Here is a 23,087-nt window from a genome sequence, read left to right on the forward strand (position 1 = left end):
TAATCCAGACCGAATGTAACGGGAATTAGGAAACAAAGAGAATAATAGATACATTTATAAAGATAAATCGCCTAGATGCTAGTACAATCGCATCCAGTGTGCACTGCGGGGTAGAGGACTGTGGGGTATGTAGATGGAGAGGCTTGTGCTGTAGGTGGAGTTGTATAATGAGAAGTCTCTGCACTCGCCTCCTCCTCCTCTCTGGGTTGTGAGGCTGCAGCAGACGCCTCCTCTCTTTACCCTGCAGAGCTACTAGCACCCAGTCCTGTGTCGCTCCTGCTCTGTCTGCATTAGTCCCTCTCTGCTGTCACTTGGATATCAATCCATATTTGCGTTGGTCCCCAAGTACCATCTGATGCTTCCAGAGGCTTGACTGCTGCCCCCAGACTGCTTACACAGGTATGTATGGATGTATATGTGCTGCTCACTGTATAGGATCCGTACCAGTGTGTCTATGTATATGACATCTGCATAGCCTGAATGTATGGATACTATAGAATAGGCACGGCTTATGCTTATCTATACAAATGACAATTCATGCATACAGTAAATGGGGTGCAGAGCCTTTCTAGCATATGTTATGTATTCTTATAGGGGGGAATCAGAATGTATTAATATATAGGAACATGTAGCATCCATCATTTAGCTGCAGGTGCTTTATCCTCCGTGGACATATAATACCTGTATATTGTTCTAGTGTTGTATGTGTGACCGAACACGTGTAGTGGTCATTTATCATAACTTATATATATATATATGATATAGCTGAATTTACATAACCAAATGACTATGGGGTTACATTATCACTACAGTAGGTTCAGTAGTGTAATAGGTTAAAATTCGGGATCTTCCACATGGCCATCTGCAGTAGTTTTAGATGGTTATATACTTACACAGCTATTCCTCCCAATCGGGCCCCCATCTGTGCTGAGCATGCATGTGTTCTGAATAGGTTAAGGGGAGTAGACTGCCACACGCCGATGGCTCCCTTTAAGATTATAGGGTTATTGAAATTTGGGAGTTGAGGTTTTTTAAAGGACCAACATCGGTCAGGAGGAAGGTCTTTATTATAGGTAAAATAATCACTCAGTCGGTCCCACAAATTACTTTCTCATACGAGTGCAGTCCTAGTCTACATCGGACAGGACTCTGACTCCTCAATAGTGTATTGTGCTATGCACAAAACAGATGGGGCACATTTACTAAAACCAGTGCAGTCTGTACTATGTATAGTGCAGGGGGCGAAAGATTCAGGATTACTGGCATCCGTTCTTAATGAATCTGGTGCCCGCTGCACTGCCCCGATAGAGTGCACCAAATTTATTTTGGTGCACCTTCAACATTGGGTGTGAGACACAATTCTGTTGGACTTTGCATGATAAATCTGGCGCACGGTCCTACTGAGTACCAGAGTGCCCCCTTCAGTGCAGAAATTTGTGTTGCATGAAGAATAGTGCATCCATGACTCAAATGTGGTGCGGACACTTCTTAAATACCTGTACAAGCAGTTTGCACATAAAATAACTTGCAAAGTCCGCCAGAAAAATGGCGCAAGGTCCTAAGTAAATGTGCCCCCATATGTTTTCCACGGTCCAATGATTAGGTCCTATGTGCTAAAAATCGCTGCATGCACTACTGTGAGTCATGTGTGTAGAATCTCCCCATTGAATTCAGTGGGAGCGTGAAAAAAAACGGACGGCACTTGTACAATAAGAATCTTTTCTCTTTAAGGTTAATTTTCTCCACATTTTTTCATAATGAAAAAATAAGTAAAACTTTGGGTCACCGGTGAGCTGTCAGTTTATATTAAGATAATGCTCTCCATTACCTTTTACCTATATCGATAGTTGGATGCATGTTCCAGAATCCCGGGACACAGCTGTTGAGCAGGTGCGTAGCTGTACGCAGGTGCTCGCCTGTCTTATATAACATTCATGGTCATAAAGTGTAGACACTGCATTTTTTGTGTTCTGTTTCTAAAAATATAAATGTTGAGGAAAAATTGTCTTAATTTTAAAGTTAAAAATTAAATCTACAAAGATAATTTGAGATAGAACATTTCAGAGAATGAATCCTTTCAAGAATTATCCAGAACTACAGACACTGTAGAAAGTGGATTAGACCAGTTCCTGGAAGGTCTTTGTTCTACAAAAGATAAGTCATCCGAAATCTCCCAAATTTGTCTGGATTGAATGATTTCCTTATGTAAGGTTTCTCAGCTTTCCCTTGACTAGTGGTCTTGGGCCATGGAAGGATCGGTATGTTGATATCAGCACCCAAACCTTTTTGCTGGAGACATACTTCTTACTTATAAGCTTGGCCAATCCGAGGGTCTTTGGCTGTTGGAGAGAAGCCTTGACACTTTTTCAATTAGGGTTTTACAGAACCTCCCCAACAGACAGCAACAGGAAAAAACAAGGAACATGGAAAAACTTGGAATTGTTGTTTTTTTACGTAAAGTCCAATTAAAATGAAAAGGGTTGGGATTTCAAAACTTTGCCAACGTAAGTCATATAAGTCCATATAGTACTTTGTGTAAAACCACTGGGACCAGCAGGTCACGTAACCTTGGGTCTGCTGTGATTTCCCATGTCCTGCTGCCTTCCAGGGGATAGAGGCGGCTGTGCAGTCATTACTATATGCAAGTCCTCTCCATCATAACCACGGATACGGATACCTGCACCCATTGCTACAGAGTGTTTATGACAGTGGGGGTGTGCAGAACACCTGCCGGAAGGCAGCAGGACACAGGACATCACAAAAAGTCCTCAATCCTGCTATCCACTGGTCACATGACCCATTGGTCCCATCAACTTTACACAAAAGTTACCAGTTACCAAGTACTATATGGGTGACCCTATTAAGGTTGTGTACTTACCCTAGTAAAGTTTAGTGATGATACCCTACCTCTTTAATATATTTAATGTCTTATCAAATATAAAATAGATGTATAAGTACAATTTTGTCTGGTCTGTACTTGAAGTATAATATGAAAGTAGAAGACGGAGTAGTCTGGTCAGGGACATAAGACGACTGTTGGCCAAATACTCATTCGACTGACACCTGTTTTCTTTGACCATAAACATACACCCTTGGGTCAGCTAAACATTCATTTTTTCTGACTAGAAAGAGGATAGAAAAACAGCTGAAAGTGAGAAAATAGCTGAAAGTGAGAATATGGAGGACTTCGAACTCATTGAGTGGTCAACCAGTCCCACCAAAAGCACGAGTTTGACCAACAAAGATCTAACATGTATGATTAGCTTAAGTCAATGGTCTATTGTCCTTTGTAGTTCCAAGATATTTTATCTCATTAATTTGTTTGAAATTACTCATGGTCATCTGATGGCTCTTAAGACATCTTCAATTTAGACTTGGATTAACTTTAGTTGAGTAGAATATATAGTTTACTGCCTAAATGTTCCTGTATACATTAGACTAAAATTGATGAAAATGGACAATTGGGACCATATATGGGTTTCGTAAAATTAAGGAAAGAATGATACTTTAGCCAGTTGTGGGCAGAAGTTGGTCGTGTTTGAAATGTTCTTCTGAAAAAAATGTAGTACAAATGATCTTTTGAGATAACTATTGTTCTCATTGCACTCATCTTTCATATGCTTGGACTGAATTGTGAGGAATTGCATCTGCAAAACGATTGTTCAATGGTTGTTCAACCATCTGATTCATATAGCCACATTAACCATTATTTCCAATCCAGGGTGGCTTGTTGGTTCTTCTCCTGACACCTCGCACCCTGGGCACATGCCCACCACCATGTAGGAGGTAGTTTCATGTGAATGACTCATCTATCTCCTTGCTCATGATTTATCAGCAACAATGGAAAATATAGAGATGTAAATTCTACAAAAACAAGAACATGGCTGCTACTCCCCCACACGACACCCACTAGACTGAATGTGTGAGTAGGTGGAAGCAGCTTGCAGTCTTACCTGATCTTCAGTTTTATCAAGTGGGTGCATCTAGTGCTTTCTCTCTTCAATAAGATAATTTCCAATGTCCATCGTTAGTAGAACATCTGATAATTAACCAGTGACTCATTTTTCTGTTTTGTTTTTTTGTTTTCCTCTTGATCTTTCATTTATACATGAAATTAACTCTAAGAAGCATCAAAACTGACACACATTGTGGATTACTATGATTATATTATGCAGAAACAGGACTACATGGGAGATCTGGAGCTTTTTATATGAACTATACTAGGCAGTTGTGGAGCATAGGAGCTCCTTATGCTCCCATATCTTATCACATCGGATCATCCATATTCCTCCCCAACAATCTATTAGTATGTGTAAGCCATAAAATTCAGTTATGGCTTTAGTTCGACTTAAGGGCACATTCTGGGGGGCAGTGATCTGGTCGCATGATTTGTGATTAGGGCCGGCGCCGCACTGGGTATACCCGGGCAAGTGCCGGGGCAAAGAGCTGCAGGGCGGCTCACATATGGCTGTACATAAGGAATCCTTAGGGGTGAGGGGGGCTGTATATAAAATACCCATAAGGGGGCTGTTTTCGATGAATAACTAGGAAATATTTTAGGGAACAGGAGACTATTTCAGTTTCAGAATTTTTAATGCTGCCACGTGAGTGCACTGCAAAGTGGCCCACTGAGGGGCCCCAGGGGCCTACTGAACCTGGAGCTGACCCTGTTTGCAATAATGACCTCTAAGGCTTCCGGTCAATGCACCCATGACTGAGTGGGCCCGCTCGTCTGCCTATGGAGGGAGGACGGGTGAAGAGCGCTCAGCCCTCCCACCTCCTCCTGACCCTGTGTTCTCCCGGGATCCGGTTCGGGTCGAGCACATAGCCTTGGGAATGAGGCTTTAGGGTGATATTTACCTACTGGACTCTTTGCTGCCACAAAGGTTGCACCAATGATGTTCCCATCCCTGAGATTCACAGTGAATAGTGGCATATGAGTATAGATTTTACATCAAAATCCATCATGATAAACCAGGGACGCTTCTTATAAATGTTGAACATGGCCTCCTTCCTTCTAAATGCAACTTTAAGTATTATCCCAATACTTAGCATAATTAGCATATACCCTCATACTACAGATTATTTCACCATGTGGTTATACCAGTGTCTTGTATTTTGTGTGTGTGCTTCTTCTTGCTGGAGGTGTTAGACACAAGAATATAAATAAGTTTAGGCCTTAAAGGGAGTCGACCAGCATTGATTAAGGCACTTTGGAAGTTTTCCAGACATACTGTACCTTTCCAGTTTTCAGAGGAACTGTCATTCTGTTTCGGATTCAGTTTTTATCTTTATGCAAATGAGCTTCTTGGTGCACCAGGGACTTGACTGTATCTGCTGGTGGACCCATTTTCTTCTTTCCCTAATGTCCAGCACTAACTAGCAGCACCTTTTTACATAATAGCCGATATCCCTTCTAGAAAAGAGTTATAGAAAGAAGAAAACAGGAGCACCAGCAGACACAGTCACGCCCCTGGTGCACCAAGAAGCTCACCCAAAGTTGATTTTAGAAGGAAGGAGGCCATGGACCTATGAGTCAGTATCAATGGTTTATTATGATGAATTTTGATGGTAGATTTTCTTGAAATTACACCAGATTTATCACCCGGAATCAGACACTGTGATGAACCTGTTGTAATATTAGATAATCAGGCGTAACTTTGAAATCTTCTACTATAATTTTATGGGGTTCATTTTCATGTAATTCTGCGTATAAATAGAGCAATAGTGAACTCAGAAGAGAAGGAGCCAAGTCTCGCACTTTATCGTCATGTCTTGCCACCCAGAACAGATTTCTTGGATAAAAAGGGATGAAACACAGGGGCATAGGGGGTGCAGTTGCAACCGGGCCCAAGAGGCTTAGGGGGCCCATAATGTGTCACTTTCCCATATGAGAAGACTAGTGCTATAAACCATACATTATAGTTGGGGCCTTGCACAAACTGCGCACTGGGGCCTATTAACTTCTAGGGAATAAAGACCTTGTAACATCATGGTTTATGCATTTTACTTGGTCCAATTAATGGTCCAAAATACCATATTAAAGGGAACCTGTCTTCAGAATTTGGGCTCATGCTCTGTCACCAACCTGTTATCCAGATAAGTGACAGGATCACAATGACGTCCTCCTATGTTTTGTCCTTCTAAATATTTGACCAATGCACCAAAATTTATGCAGTTTAATGAATTCTCTCCCTGGTCCAGATGTCCAAATACTCAGTATTGATGATACCAGCTTTGTTATCTGTCCTTCTATGCCAAGACGTTAGGAATAAGTTATGTGGAGAAGTCGGATTCTGTAGCGGTCATCAGTATTTTTACATTATGCGGGTCGCAGGACTGTCACCAGAATACCCAGAAGGCTCGACTTTGCTTTCAAACCAATAAACATCCCGTATCCATCTTTATTTGAGAAGGAACCAATATCGACCATTTTATTGCCGGAGACACTTGACAAATAGCTTCTTCTACAATTGCTTTTTCAGTTCTTTTTTTTTATATAGCTTGTAGTAGGATGTTCATTTTCTTCCTATGGATTCCTCCCTAAAGATGTGTACTTAGACTGGGTAGACCTCGGCGGCTGCAGACACCTGGATTTGTAGGTAGTAAATTGCAGGAAAGAGGAGAAACATTTTACTGTAATTTAAAGAACAATGTTGTCCTAAAGAGTGGAGGTGGACCCACCGGTCTATTACGATGGATTATGGTATTACATATTCCATTGTCTTGTAATGGCTTATATTCTGCGCCTATGTGTGTCACTTGTCACTGCAGGAAGTCACATTGTGGTCCAGTCCGTATCTGTCTTTCCTGCTATGGTTTCATTTGACGTCTGAGTTTCTCTTACCATACAGGATGTGTCATACAGCTGAGTGATCAGAGATTAAACCCCCTGCTACAAATTAGGTCACTTCGCTGTACTGTATTCTATCACTACCCCTATGAAACGGGACAAGAACATCCAGTGTCCAGCATTGGATCCAGTCTCCAACATTGGATCCAGTGCATGCAATGATTCTAATGGTCCAACCCCCAACGATACAGAACCAATGCAAAAAAGAGAAATTAACAAAATAATAATCTCTAGTAGCAGGTGTCTTACTAGTAGTATTACCCATTACCCAGGCTTTATAATTTTGTCAGCACCGTGAATCAGAAGTCAGATCCACAAAGGGCACAGTCTTGTATGTAATAATTGTATACATTGTTATAGTTATAGCTAAATAGCTTCACACAGAATTTGCAGTGTATTTTGAAACTAGAGAACCCATAGTACAGGACATTCATGTTGTGATAGTCATAGATCTTCAACAGTTGATGCATGAAGTTTTTTAGTCCAACAACAAAACAAACTCTTTAGAAACACCTTCATATTCTATAAAGAGTCAGAACTTTGATCCTCAAAGGGCACAGTCTAACCCTGTCTCTGCTAGGTGTAGTATGTAATAATTGTATATATAGTTAAAGTTATAGCTACGTAACTTGACACCAAAATCTGCAGTCCATGGTTCTGAAAGTAGAGAACCCATAAGACGGGACATTCATGTTGTCATAGTCATACATCTTCAGCAGTTGATGGATGAAGGCTTTTGGTCCAACAGCAAAACAAACTCTTTAGAAACACCTTCATATTCTGTGAGGAGCACTGTGGAGACCTATCGTCCATTAGATAAAAAGGATCGGACATGTCCACTATTTCTTTGGATATGGAGGTATCCTTTGTCTCTCACACTTTCATACATAGTGTAGTTGCCAGCCTTGAAATTGAAAAGTGCGGCCTGTGTTCATCTACTGTGTAAGATCACCTTTACAGAAGGGAATGCAATTGTGATGGCTACCCTACGCCACGTGTCTTAGAGGTGACACACCAAGACGTTTTTGCTGACACGCAGCAGCTCCGAGAGGTGAGGCAACTTTCCTGCAGCAATAGTGGAGCAGTGCCCTTTAATAAAGAGGGTACGATGGCCACTGTTCACGCCATGTTCTCAGCTGACACTGATGTTCTCCGTCTCCTACTTGTAACCTGACAGCATCAGCATTTGGAGGTGGGACAACTCTCCTGTCAAGCGAGGCACAAATGGAAAACCATCTTACCTCTGTTAGTGAAGGCAGTTAGACTCCCTCCTGCACTTAATTAATTGTGGACTGACACTCACACCGCTGGGAACACTTGAACTGGGTCCCAAAGTCGTCCTATCAGAAGACACTGGACCAAGGTCCATTCCAGTGACTACAGGTGGGACAGAAGAAGTGTGCCCCTTATACCCCAAGAAGTTACCAAAATCTCACCCTGCTGCCAGTGTACCCACCACAGTTACTGCTCAGTAATACTAGGGGAAGAAGCACACTACTGGAGTTATGCTAGTCTTTTAACACACAGAGCTCAAAAGGTTGGTCATCACCGGAATAGACCTATTTAACTTACACAATGTATGATCTAAAGCTGGCCATGTAAATTAGATCAATGTCAGCTGAATCCCCTAATATTGGTAGAACTGGATGATCATCTATGACTTGTTTTGTATCCTGACAGCAAAGGTTTTAGAAAAAAAATGGTTGATCATATTGGATTTCAGCATCCCAAATCCTTTATTCCAACAGAAGGTAATCCCTATAGAGAAAAGTGGGATGTTATAATGGAATGATAGTTGGCCAACAAAGATTTAGTCCTTGCGCACCTTAGAGGAACACTCCAGTCACAGCTGATTCATTGAATATTACCTTGTGCAGGGCCTGAAGGGAAGAGCAGGACTCCAGGTTCTAGCAAGGTTCTAGGAATACAATAATACTGAGTCCTGCTCCTCCCTTCAGGTCCTCCACCATGTGTTATTCAATGATTTAGCTTTGACTGGAGCGTTCCTTTATGTAATTTCCATAGCCTCCTACTTGAGATGTTGGGTGGTAAGTGCCCATTCTAGAGACATAATACAAAGCAAATTCACAATGTTATATTTGAGTTCAGATTAAGGTCTGTATAATATGGATTTGTACATGAAAATGACAAACAGATCAGTGAAAATAACAGACAACATGAAATTGACGGTATCCCGGTAAGTTCTCTAGATTGTTTTGGCTTTGGCCACTTGAGTGTTTTCAGTAGACACATGACGAGGCAGACATCTCAATGTCAATGTTCTGAATGCTCTTCCTTATTTAACAGATATGTCAGTGTATCCACATCTCATGAGTGAGCAGCGTCTGCTATCCTGACAGTGAGATATGGCCACAAAGCCAATGGATCTATTGGCAGAACTTCAACTCTTGGAGAAAGCTTCTACCTTGGAGAGACTACGAGCAGCCAAGAAGCGAAGGGAGCAACAGCTGAAGAGGTGGGCCCAAAATGAGAGGGACGAGGAGAACAGGAGACGGCGACAGCAGAAAAATAGAAGGAAGACCCCCACCAGGACCAAAAGAGTGTCTTTCCCCTCCCGTGTCACACTCCATGAGGCTTGTCTGAGGAATGACCCAGAAGAAGGTAAGGACAATTCACATAGGACAGATGGTAAATAGATGCTTATGTCTATTGAGGGCAGTCAGTGATTGAACTGGGCCAGCAAATTGGACTTGATAATCTGTGTCACTGCAGTCACAAAACAATCGACAAGGTTGATTTTGGTAAAGAACTATAAGCTAACATTTTGTTATTTCCTCCTACAATCTTAAGAGATATAGTAATGCATTGTGGGTTGTATGATTAACATGGATTGGATGTTGTTGCTGTAATTGTTGGGTGGAGAGCTATGCCTTTGTTAGGGCTGTTGTAACCCATTGGCTGGTCACGGAAAGGGGATACACAGGATAAGAGCAGTAGTAGTGTGCTCCGTACATAAATATGAAATAACAGCAATAGTGTGGTGCAGTGCCCAGATATACAGAACAGGAGTAGTAATGCTGTGCATATATACATATAATAAAAGTAATCATAGCTCACTGTGCCACTTCTAAAGGATAGACATAATATTGTGCATTGCCCGTATACACAGGATGGGAGTAGTAGCAATGTGCTGTGGCCATACTGTATAGGCAGTATAGGAATGGTGCTACAGTGATGAGGCAATATATACAGGATAGGAGTAGCAATACTGTGCTGCGATCTCTATATGGCGTATAGGAGTAGAAGTACCGTGCTGTGCTCTCTATATACAGTATAGAAGTAGTAGAACTATGCTGTGATCTCCATAAGGAGTATAGGAGTACTATTACTGTACTGTGCTCTCTATGTATAGTATAGGAGTAGTAGTACTGTGCTGTAATCTTTATATGGAGTATAGGAGTAGTAGTACTGTGCTGTAATCTGTATATGGAGTATAGGAGTAGTAGTACTGTGCTGTGATCTCTATATGTAGTATAGTAGTAGAAGTACTGTGCTGTGATCTCTATACACAGTAAAGGAGTAGAAGAAGTGCTGTGCTGTGATCTATATGACGAGTATATAGGAGTAGTAGTACTGTCCTGTAATCTCTATATGCAGTGTAGGAATAGTAGTACTGTTCTGTGATCTATATTTGCAGTATAGGAGTAGTAGTACTCTGATGTGACCTCTATATGCAGTATAGGAGTAGTAGTACTGTGCTGTGATCTATATGAGGAGTATATAGGAGTAGTAGTACTGTCATGTGATCTCTCTATGCAGTGTATGAGTAGTAGTATTGTGATGTGATCTGTATTTGCAATATAGGAGTAGTAGTACCGTGCTGTGATCTCTATATACAGTATAAGAGTAGTAGTACTGTGCTGTGATCTCTATTTACAATATAGGAGCAGTACTGTGGTTTGCCCATGCTACAGGATAGGATAAGAACTGTTCTGAACCCATGTATGCAGGATAGAAGGAGTAATACAGGACAGGAGTAGTAGTACTGTGCCCATATATACAGGACAAGAGTAGTAGTACTATGCCCATATATACAGGACAGAAGTAGTAGTACTGTGCCCATATATACAGGATAGGAGTAGTAGTACTGTGCTCATATATACAGGATAGTAGTAGAAGTACTGTGCTAATATATACAGGATTGGAGTAGAAGTACTGTGCTAATATATACAGGATAGGAGTAGTAGTACTGTGCTCATATATACAGGATAGTAGTAGACGTACTGTGCAGGCCCATATTCAATTCAGAATAGGAGTAGTAGTACTGTGATGTGCCCATACTGTATATGCAGGATAGGAGGTGACACTTTGCTCCTATTCTTTCCTTTATAAAATCATCTTCTGCTATAGGCTCTTCCACTTAGCCATGCTTATTTATCAAACAGGGTACAAAGGCTGCTCCAAAATACACAATAAATGTAAATAAAATTGAACAAAATTCTGGTGCTTTGCACTTCAGTATATTGGCCCATATATTTTAGTTTGCAGAGCTGTTATAGTAGCCCAGAATCATGCACTGCCCCCTTAAATCCTACAGTAGGATACATGGACAGATTTATAAAAATTGTATTTAAGGCCGTGTTCACATGACATGACATAGAATATCTGCCATGATACAGCAGTTGTGGGTCCACACACAGTTGTAGCCATACACCACTAATTCTGCATGTGGTGGTGGTTAAACAGGTCCAGGAATAAGCAAGTTATAGGACACTGACAACTGGTCCAAACAGGAGGAAAACATGTCCGAATAAGCCTTGTGAATAAGCCATTAACAAAAAACAACCAATCACAGCTCAGCTTTTATTTTTCCACAGTAGAATACAGAATGAGAGCTGCCCTGAGATTTGTTGCCATGGGCAACATGAAGTTTTTCTTTTAGACACTTTTTGTGAAGTACTTTACCATATGTTTGGCTTTTATGTTTTATAACCTTCTTTAGTATAAATCACAACTATCACAGAAGCCGCTGATTTTGTGTGGGAATGAGAATTACAAGTGTTTAGAAATTAGTTGCGTTAGTCATAGAAATCAGATGCTTCGGAGCCGCGGCAGTGTGTGGGATCGTGGGTGGATGCGCTTAGTGTTGTCAGTAATAAGCGGCGAGGCAGAAAAAAACAACATTTACAAATCCTGAGATATAAAGCGCATTACATAATATGGCTGTAAACACGTTATTGTGTGCTGTGCAGACGGACAGACAGATGGAAACTATTGGGTTTGCGCAAAGTTTCTTTGTCTACCCAACCCATAATAAACCCATCGTTACACCAAAAGTTATATCTGTTATATCTCATACTGTATAGTCCAGCTGATCCCTATACCGAGCATCATGTTTAGGCTGGTATGTGATTGGGTGGTCCCCCATACACATTGGGGCTCATTTACTCGTGCTGCTCACTTTCATTGGACTGTGCACCTTCTTCAGGGTTTCACAGTTTGGATAGGTATTTAACAGGTGTCTGCACTGGGATTTTGGCGCATGCGATTGTTTTTTGGCGCAACAGCACTGGCTTCCATGAGACATGAATTGAAGGGGGCGCGCCATCGGACGATCCGACTAATTCGGACTGAGCGCGGGATTCAACTTTCAAATTGTGTCGCAAGCCCAAGCACTTACATGCACCATAAAAAGAAGGTGAACTCCGTCAGACCTGAGCGGGGAAGCGACACATGCAGGATCGGGCGCACGATCTTAGTGAGTCGCTGCCCGCTGCATTATTGCTCCGGGAACGGAGTAAGTAAATGTGCCCCATTAGGTCACACAAGTGGAGGTTTCTTTACCATCTCGTTCCATTTTGATTTTGCAAGTATTTTAGCCTTTTCCAGCTGACCATTTTTTGAGGAATTAACTCCAAAATGCGACTGGTTGAAAATTTTATGAAAACTAAATGTGTATGGCATGATCAATAGTGATGAGCGGACCCCAAACCCGGACTTTAGCCTGAAGTCATCAGGGAGCGACGAACCTCAGGCTTTGCCAACAGTATTTAAAAGAGTACCACCCATGGTGGTGCCAGCACCGATTGTGGGTCTAACCAGCAGGGGTGTGACTCAACCCGAACCTTTGTGAACTCGGCCAAACCTGAACCTAAATGGGTCAGATCATCTCTAACGATCAGTATAAGGCTACTTTGACACCAACATATGCTCGCCCGACCATAGCTACATGCGTGGAAAGATACAACATGCTCTATCTTTTTCCCGGCAACGTTACGATACGGTGACACACGTGTGAGCTTACCGTACCGCGGCCAAGCTTCTATAGGGATGTATTTTCGGCAATATCCGGCGATATACTTTCCCCAGAACATCAGTGTCAAAGAAGACTAAAATTGACTCTCTAATCAACTATTTTAGTGTGTTGCTGGTGGTTCCATTCGTGCAATCGATTTCACAGACTAACATTGTGGTCCATCATCTACTTTAGCTGCAAAGGATTATATCAATTATTGTTGTTATGTCCTTTCCACAGCATAGGGGATAGGAATGTGATCAGTGTTGGTCCGCTTGCTGAGACCTCTTCTGATCGCATGAATGGGGATCCTGTTCTCACTAATGGGTTTCAGTTTTCTGTCGGACTTTGCCCGTTCTTTCTAGTGGAAACGGCTTGAACGGGTATTTAAGAAGTGTCCGGGCCAATTGTGTTGCACATGCACTACTCTTCATGCGACACAAATTAGGGGGCGTTCTGCTACTCAGTTGGACCGTGCGCCCGATATGACATACAAATTCTGTCGCACACCCTATGTTCAAGGTGCACCACAAAAAGTTCGGTGAACTTTGTCGGCCAGTGCACGTTTTTAATGAATCTGTTGCACCCAGCATTATACACGGGCACAACACTTTTAGTTCAGTTTCCTACATTCTTGAGTCCAACAAGACAGAAAAATGTGCCCCTAAAGGGACATGTAACTGTTCTGCAGCATGAGCCCTGCAAAAATCGTTGCTATGTCAGAAACTTCTGAATGTCCCAGCAGATATTATGCAACATTATCTCTTTACCAGGCTACAAATAATTTTTTTTGTTTTATTTTGTAAGGTGTCTCAGTAGGGAACATCTACCTGTAATGTCCAGTTTTGTTTTTATTCCGATTTCTAGGATAAGTTACAGGATGTACCAGAATAAAGGTCATATAATCTGATATCGCTGCTGACGTATATACATCAGGACTTGTGTTGATCCTGAGTTTATCTAGATAGAGCGCTGGATCATAATATGATTAATTTCTTATGTAATTAGACTGTAACTAGTAGACTGGATTTTAAGGTCTCTGTAGTATAAGGGTGACTGGGGTGGGTCAGTAAGGGTTAAAGAAGCACAAGGACACCTGACTATTTCTGTACCAATAAACCTTGGTGAAGCTTGTTATGCAGACTTGTTAGGAACCGGTGCTGGCGGGTTTGAGAGAGCCAAGTACCAGATCTATGTTTAAGAGAAGCTGGGGGCTGGACACCACACAGGTAACATACAGTACACCTTACAGTCAGCTGCTGATAAAACTTAATGTATTGTCTTATAAAAAAACTTTTTATGGAAAAATCTTAACTATTAAAAACAGTGTACATAAATTCAGTGGTAACAGTTGCATAACAGTGTTTCACATTGAAGCTTGGTTGAAAATTCTAAACTATGATATAGATCGGTTAGAGTAGAACATTGAGGTTTACTTAAAGGTGTTTTCTAGATCCAGCATATTAAAGACCTATCCTTATAAGGTCCTTATTAGATTAGAAGGGAATAAACATCCCCATCAGCTGTTTGAAAAGACCACAACAGTTGCAATCTCTAAACTTTTTTCCAACCACAGTGCCATACATTGTAAAGTGGCTGTACATGGTATTGCAGCTCGGCCCTGTTCACTTGTAGGTGAAGTGGAAGTGGCGCTCACTAGAGAGAAACTGCTCCCTATAAAAACTGATCGCAGGTGTCAGACCCTGTTGATCGCCTATTCTAAGGGTGCAGTCACATGTAGCCCTAGTGCTGTGCTAGCGTAAGGGGATAGGCCTCTGCCCAATCGCATATACATTTCTGAGGAAACGCATGCGATCAGTAAGCAGAACCTGATGTCTTGCATTAAAACAATGTGAGACACCGGGTTCTGGTTGCGTTTCCGGTTGTGACTGCAGCCTAATAATTATTCAATGGTCTGCACCATTCTTAAGATTTTTATTTGACCTTTTAGAGTAATATTAACGTTTTTGGCCTCAAATACAACACATTTCGAGGTATAATTCCTGTTCTTCGGGTACTGGGTTTGGAGGGAGGCACACAAATAATGGTTAATAGAATAAATCAGTTGTATATGATCTGCTCTACTCCACTCAAGTGCCCCCCCCCCCCCCCCATACAAATTAGAGATAATGGGGCAGATTTACTTACCCAGTCCATTCGCGATCCAGCGGCAAATCGGAAATATTCGGGTAACACGTCGTGAAAACGCGAATCTGGCCCTCAGTAAATGACCCCCAATTTGTCCAAATCCCCCTCTTTGGTCAGGATTACCAAACTGTGTCTATGGGGACCACCTGAATAAAGGCTTCAGCTGGAAGCCGGCATTAGAAGGTATCTCCTTCGTCTTTACCATTTAGAATATATAAACACTTGACTAAACATAGCATATGTATAAGGGGTCAAAAGGAATAGGCAATGGCTGAAGGAGCACCTTCAGAACCAAATGTCTATAGGCTCCCATAACCCTTTGTTTGCTCCACTGTATGTCCACTATGTACTATATGAGACTATATACCTAAACTGTCACATGGTATAGATAAGGTGTCGTTTTTTTGCATATATTTAGAAAATGAGGCCTATATTGGTATCATACTCGAGGGCAGACATTACTGGAAGACCAACATTTGTTGTCCTTACTCATCCTAGTCAGAAACAACATTGACAATCATAAACCTGCCATGTTTAAACATCTGGTGTGACAGGTGAATACTTATTTTCCTTTACAAGCAGTTAGTAATCTAAATGGTATACATGTTGCCATGGTAGATCTGTTGGAAGTTGAACGTTAATGGTCAGTCCGCCTGTTAAGTTAAAGGGGTATTCCGGGAATATGAACGTCTGACACAAAAACCCTTGATGATATAAATAAATGAGTACAACAATACTCAATGTCATTAGTCACAAAATGGAGCTAAAATAATATGATTTTATGATTTACTAAATGTATGGCCTCTCTAAAGTAGGTGGAGTTATCACTAAGATGGCCGTCACTGGAAACTACAAGTTCCATGATCCTTTATTTCTCAGTAACTCCTCCTCCCTCTTATGCTCTGCTCCCAGTGATGATGTAACAGGTTTTCTTGCTCTGTTACCATAGTAATCATGTGTAACTGCCATCACCACAACCCCGGCCATACTGGATGCACTGCAACCAACCGACTACAGCCAAACGTAGTGGTGATCACATGACCGGCCCAGGCAGATACAGGACATGTGATGTGGACATGTGACCAGCGGCCATCTTATTTTTTGCGAAGGGAACGCGCGGAGGAAATTAACGGACTGATTAAAGGGCCAGTAGCATTTTAATTCTTCATTACAGTCTATGTCATCAGCATTTTTCTGGTAAGGGGAGCAAAAATTTAAAGAACAACTAATTACACATGAGCCTCTATTTTGAGTGCCCACATGTATATGAATTATGCTGATTCCTGGAATACCCCTTTAAGTTTCCACTGCTTTGGTGTTATAGTAGATCATCAATCTTTTCATCCTTATTATGATTGCTCATCGGCCATTAAGCAGCTAATCTCTCACTGGTCCAGGACTTACTTCTGCTCTTTGACACAGATGTCTCTTCTGTCCCTAAGAGCTAACTATTAATAGTTATTGTCATTTGTATAGAGGTTGTGTACACCTTAAAGGATGTGGTAAATTCTGTATCCTGTTCTCCTGTCTGTGATCATGTGGTAAAAGATTCTCAGAGTTGCTCTCATTTTTACGGAAACATAGAAATGCGTCATTGAAGAGGTTAAGAGGGTCTGGTCCTGACTAATGTTACTGAGGTTGGTCTGTGACACCAGATGTAATGTCATTAGAGGGTCAGATTGCCGCCCCTAGGGTTGCTCCGGTGGCTATACTCATTTGCAAAAAATTGGCACAGGATTGGAGTTGTAATAAAATAGACACCAATGGAGACCAAAAGATACCATTGGGACTGATTTGGACTCCATTGGGATGTACATTATTTTGCTGGAAGGCCTGTGATTTCCATATCCATAGAATAGGTCATTTATATGAGATTGGTGTGGGTAAGACACGCCCACCTCTGTCGATCCACTGATATTATTGGCCTATCCATAGGATAGCTCCCTTATGTGCCACTGAAATAAATGCCCTATGCCAGTGATGGGCAACCTTTTGAGCTTGGTGTGTCAAAATTCGACAAAAAACCGAGCATAACTCGGGTGGTGTGTCACCTTGACAAAAAAAACCATCATTTTGTGATATTTATAGTTTAAATAACAAATATGTCTAATTATTTAACTTCTAGCTTACTTTAACCCTAAGTTGTGTGATTGATCCTACAATGTACTGCCATACTACAGTATTCCAGTATATGGGGATTTTCCCCATCATCTATTACTATGTGCAAATCGCCGGTTACAATCAGACATGTGTGGAAATGCTTAGTAACCTGCAAACTTTCAGTCATGAAACTTCACAGGTTATAACGAGGGCTCAGGCGCCGCTGTCTGCATCTCCTTCATGAGGAGCAAAATAATCGCAATGTCTGGCGATTTGCAAGGTGTTCCGATTATTTCAGGGCTTGTACGTCACAAAATTGATATGCAAGCCCTGATGACTGTCTTCTATCAAACAGTGCACTGACTTTACTCACTCTATGATGAGAGTGGTTGTCCTCCCTCATCCATGCTGTGGACATGGTCAGTGTAGAGGTGGCAGCTGCTGGGACATCACACAAGGCAGCAGCGATGTGGCCTCTGTCTGTGCTGCCATCCTCCCCCCACCACAACTATCAGGAGCTGCAGAGGAGTCTCCTCGGTGTATGGCCGGGTCACCTCTCCTGGTGCTGAGCCCCGGGATGATACCTGTACCGACTGGAGACACCAGGCACAGCTCACACAGGGGGAGGGGCCGGCCCAGGGGAGGAGGAGAGAGAAGTGCTGGGAGCTCAGTGCGTGACAATCTCTCAGCCTCCCGGCTACTGCACCTGGCCGTGTAGGAGCCGAGGATGAAACTTAACTCTCCGGTGGCTGCGTGTCACTGAAAATGGCTACGCGTGTCAGAACTGACACGCGTGTCATAGGTTTGCCATCACTGCCCTATGCAGTAGATAACTGGCACAACATGGTACCTGTGGATGACAACTGTGGACCTGTGGAGGCAACTGTTTGCTATTTGAAGTTTGGCCTTCCCACTTTCCATATTTTTGGCAACACTGTTTAAGGACCTAAATTTCCAAAATTAGGCTGATATAGTGTGTCATGTGTGTTCACGCGACCCATGCTACCTGCAAGGGCGGCGCCCATGCCACTCACCTGTCCTCATTTAGGCTCCGGAGGCTGTGTGCTGATTGGTGCTGGCCATTCCAGGATATGGTTTAAAGCCGGCCTCTCCCAGCAATCCTTGCTGGATCTTCATGCGATTGAAAATTGTCAAATAACAAGGAGAAATAAATTACTGCTTGAATTGCTGTGCTGGCACTTTGCAATAAATAAGTGGCTTTTGGTTGAAGTTTGGGCACTCAGGCTCTAAAACGTTCGCCATCACTGCTCTATTGCGTTGAAAAAGCTTATAACCTCGCCTAGTGCCTGTTTGTTGATTTCTAGTTGTGACCCCGGTTCCGTGTTTGACTCTGATCCTGTTTCGTCTGCCTTTACCTGTTGCTACGTCTCAGACTCTGATCCCGTGCTGCCTGTCTCGACCTCCTGCCTGTCCACGACTACGATTCTGCCTAACGTCTGTGTACCACGCCTTGGAACGACCTGCTGATACCACGCCACAGCAAGTCCAAAACCGCTTTGTGGCGGGCTCTGGTGAAAACCGGGTACCACTTAGATTCCCGTCCCAGGTCCTTACGTCATCATCTGCGGTGGTCTAATGGGTTCACTAACCCTGGAGCATAACATAGTGATGTTAGTCTGGATCATGTAAGTTACTCCTAAAAGTTAATCACATTCAGGCAGCCTTATTCACCGAGTTATAGGCAACTTTCTTATCTGCGTGATCAGCACCTTCTGTCATCCTTACTGACCTTGGACATGATGGATGACCGATGGTGAAAGTCCGTGGAGGTGTAGTCTTGGCTGGAGGGGAATTTTCAAGTTTTGGCTGGATATTGACCGTAATATATTGTTTATGTGGTTCTGGGAGCTCATGTCATTAGCTGATACTATAATTAGTAGGTCTATGTATAATGTGAATGGGACTTGTTATTCATGTGCAGTGCACCAATCCAAAACTAATTGGAGGAACACCCAGGGGAAAGCATTATACACTGTATAATGCCCACATTTGGGCCTGAAGGGGCGCTACATAGCTTGAGGTGAAAAAATAAGAATCGGTAAGTCCTAAGCCCTGTATTAGGCACAGCAAGGTATTTCTAATTCCTGGAGCGTTCCGCTTTTGAAATAGATTTAGAATTTAGTTATTGGGGGATTATTCAGGGGAACGCAGTTTTAGGTGTCATACCCATGAACCTGTGTATATCATGGGCCTGCAAACAGCAAACCTGTTGTAAAACAGCAAACAGTTGCAAACAGCAAACCTGCAAACAGCAAACCTAGTCTGTTGTTTTCGGTCTGTGTGTCATCATGTGGGGGTCCACTCACGTGCCCATGACAGTAGAAAAGACTGCCCAAACCACAAACGCAAGCACATGAACACTACACATGCAATTAAAATATGATTTTTGTAATGATACAAAACCTATCGATCAGCTTTGTTTGCTTTGTGTCACTTCCCTCAAGACATTGTTGACCCTTGGCATCTCCTCAGCAATATAGAAGGTCTACACCACGTTCTGTCATAGATCCAACAGATTCCACAATGAAAGTTGCAGGTAAATGGTAATGATCTAGTTAAAAAGCCTTTAATAATTGTTGAGACAACTTTTACTACTACTCCTGCGTGTGCTCGAGGGGAAAGGTTGCGATTCTCTTTGATTGCTTGTGAGGTGAAGGGGTTAATGGGCACTTGGTTCTCTATTAACCTTTTTGCTCAGAAAGTTTCACCCGTCATTATGTTGTGTAAACTATTATTACATGATAGTAACAGGCAATGCAAACATCTTCATTTACACATAGCATAAATTCCTAGACGTGTTTTGGTGAGGTCCACTCTCCAGATGGACCATGAGTTTGGTAGACATACCATCACCATACCATATCTTCATCATTCCTTATCTTCATCATTCCATACCATCATACTGTACCATTATCACACCATCCCATTATCATGCTACCATCCCATCATCATACTGTACCGTCATCATACCATCATCATATTGTACCATCATTCCCCCATACAATCATCATACCATACTATAAACCGATGCTTTAGACAGGTCCACATTTACTTACCCATCCCGTTGACGCTGCCGATCCAGAACGTCCGACAAGGATTCGGAGCTGCCGCGTTTCACTAAGATCGTGCGTCCGAATCACGCCCCCCGATTAGTGTCACATGCAAGCCGGTGCCGATGCGCCACAATCCGGTCGGGTGCACCAAAAACCTTGGGCAATTCGGGGCAAATCGGAAAAAAATCCGAAACCCGACGGAAATGCGTCCAACTAACCCTTAGTAAAAGTGCCCCATTGTGTTGTAACACGTATATTAAAGTTCCATTGATTCTGGTTGGATGTTCCTGATACAGCAAATGTAACGGATGGAAGCCTTGTTGGGACCCAACTAAATCCTATTATAAGGGATTAAGCTTAGTGAGGAACCATGAGCAGAAAATTTGGTGGGTTTCCCAATCACACCTCTCTTTGATGAGGTCTTTCAAATTTATAAAGGAAACCAAGAATGTAATTCACTTGACTGCAATATACTGATTTTAATTTGATTAGACACCTAATCTTGGCTGTGGATGATTGGTAAGGAGCCACTAGGGATCCCCATTTTACCATTGTATAGGTTTGTCATAGGTAAAAAAGTGTATACACTACCCATATAGACAGAAGTATACTAGGCAGGTGGGCGGTGATGGCCACCTAGATTCACAAAGTGGTGGAGGACCCAGGCATGTGCCTCTTGTGCCCCATTCATAATTCAGTCCTACCTATAATAGGTCTGTAGGGTCATAAACATGGGCATACATCATGAAACCACAACCCCTCCAACCTATTGAGACACGCTCGGACTGGCCCACAGTTGAACAGGTGAATCCATTGGAGTTCCCCTGGGCTTGGAGGGCCCCCAGGCCCTACTTTATGGCCATATATTGCTGGTTCACAGAGCTAGGAGGGCCTAAACTAAAGATGAAGACCAGTCAGCAGGTTACTGACAGGGCCCCTCGGACCATAACAATCCAAGGCAATCACTTGCAAACAAGCTATGGGTCAGTTTTAGGAATTTGCAAATGGATATCGGGTAATATTTGTATGTAGATACACAGTGGTCTAAAAAAGATTTTACAGGAGGACCATAGGTATTAGGTTTCCATAGGCAACAGATCATATAAATCCTGCAGATTGTGATGTGCCTTCTCCATGGAACAGATTTACCCACAGATTATACTATTAAAAGAGGACATGGCCAGTAGGAGGTACTACTGTACTCAGTGTCGGACTGGCCCACCTGAGTACCAGAGGATCCTCCGGTAGGCCCTGGCTCAACCCAATACTGAACCCCAGAGGTCCATCAGAAAACAACACAATTTTGAGGTTTCTGTACTATATTCCCTGGGGGATAATGAAGAGTGGGCCCCCAAATTGATTTTCTTTGGTGGGCCTAAGGAAACCCAGTCCGACACTGGCTGTACTTACTCTGTACTTACTCTTGTATAATGTTTAGGTACTTGCTCTGTACAATGTTTAGGTACATAGACGTGAAGGCCAGGACTATAGCTTTCCTGCAGTAGTAAAACTGTGCTAAAGGTTTAGGCTGAATCATGGCCCCCACATAAGAGCACATCCGGTATTCATGGCTGGTTGCGGTATGGATAAGCTCGGAAACTATAAGGCCAAGTTTGACCTTTCGTAACTATAATTGCTCTGAAGTCACTGGACTCTCCACGATCGATCACACAGTTAAATTGAATACTGTATTAAATAAAGCAGGGATCGATGAATGGGTAACTGGTGACCTAGAATTAATTGATATCTCTGCCGTAGAAATACATGGTCTATGGAGAGCATGGAGAGGATTCAGAAGAATTACTGATGCAGTGTATCTAGATGATATGCATAATGTCTGTAATGTAGAGAAAATGAGTGTTATATAGAGGTATTCTATTGTCTGTAGCACTTTGATACATTATCTCTTACATGTATATTCTATCTTCTGTTCCCCAGTCCTTTCATTACTGCAGAGCAATGTGGACCCCAACCTCAGCAATGAAGACGGTTTGACAGCTCTACATCAGGTATGAGCAGGGTCGGCACCAGGTTTCAGTAGGCCCCTGGTTGACAGAGCCTCAGTGGGCCCCTTTGCAGTGAAATCATGTGGAAGCTTTCAATTTCCATTCAGAAACTAAAACAGTCTCCTGTTCCTAAAATATTCCCTAGTTTATCATTCCAAACAGCCCTCTCATTTTTTTTTTATATAAACCCCCCTCACACTCTATGGATTCATTGGATATAGACCCCCTCACCCCCATGGATTCCCTATGTACAGACTTATGTGGGCCCCCCAGCAGCTCTGGGCCCCAGCACCTGCCCTAGTATGCCCAGCGTTGGCGCCGGCCCTGGGTATGAGGATACATACATCCAAAATTTTACTTAAAGTTTCAGCAAGTTTCAGTAGTTATAGAGTTTAATAAAGCCCCATCCTTGCAGTGGGAAAGAACTTCAGCCTTCAGCGAATTCCTTACTCCCTACATGAAGTACAATATAAGGAGGGCATTGTGTGCCGCCCACCGCTTGTCTGTCTGATCTTGTGTGCTCCTAGTACACGACTTCTACTGTATCAGTTACCGCCAGGGCTTGGGAAATAATCAGGCTTGTTTATAATGGCGGGTATCTAGAAAGAGGTCACTAAGCGAGAATTGTTTCTGAACATAATGGTCACGTG

The 23,087-nt window shown here is 42.5% G+C and overlaps 1 protein-coding gene across 1 annotated transcript in view; it reads left to right on the plus strand.

The window, feature by feature from the left end:
• The first annotated feature begins 213 nt into the window (after nt 1–213).
• Nucleotides 214–23,087, plus strand: part of PPP1R16B (protein phosphatase 1 regulatory subunit 16B) — a 40,263-nt gene continuing 17,389 nt past the window's right edge. The window contains exons 1-3 of the mRNA XM_072112156.1: nt 214–399; nt 9,161–9,475; nt 22,370–22,440. Coding sequence (XP_071968257.1) covers nt 9,220–9,475; nt 22,370–22,440 — 327 coding nt within the window. The 5' untranslated portion in view covers nt 214–399; nt 9,161–9,219. The remainder of the gene's footprint in view (nt 400–9,160; nt 9,476–22,369; nt 22,441–23,087) is intronic.

This window comes from Engystomops pustulosus, chromosome 6, assembly GCF_040894005.1.
Source record: "Engystomops pustulosus chromosome 6, aEngPut4.maternal, whole genome shotgun sequence".
In the NCBI taxonomy this organism is placed as follows: Eukaryota; Metazoa; Chordata; class Amphibia; order Anura; family Leptodactylidae; genus Engystomops; species Engystomops pustulosus.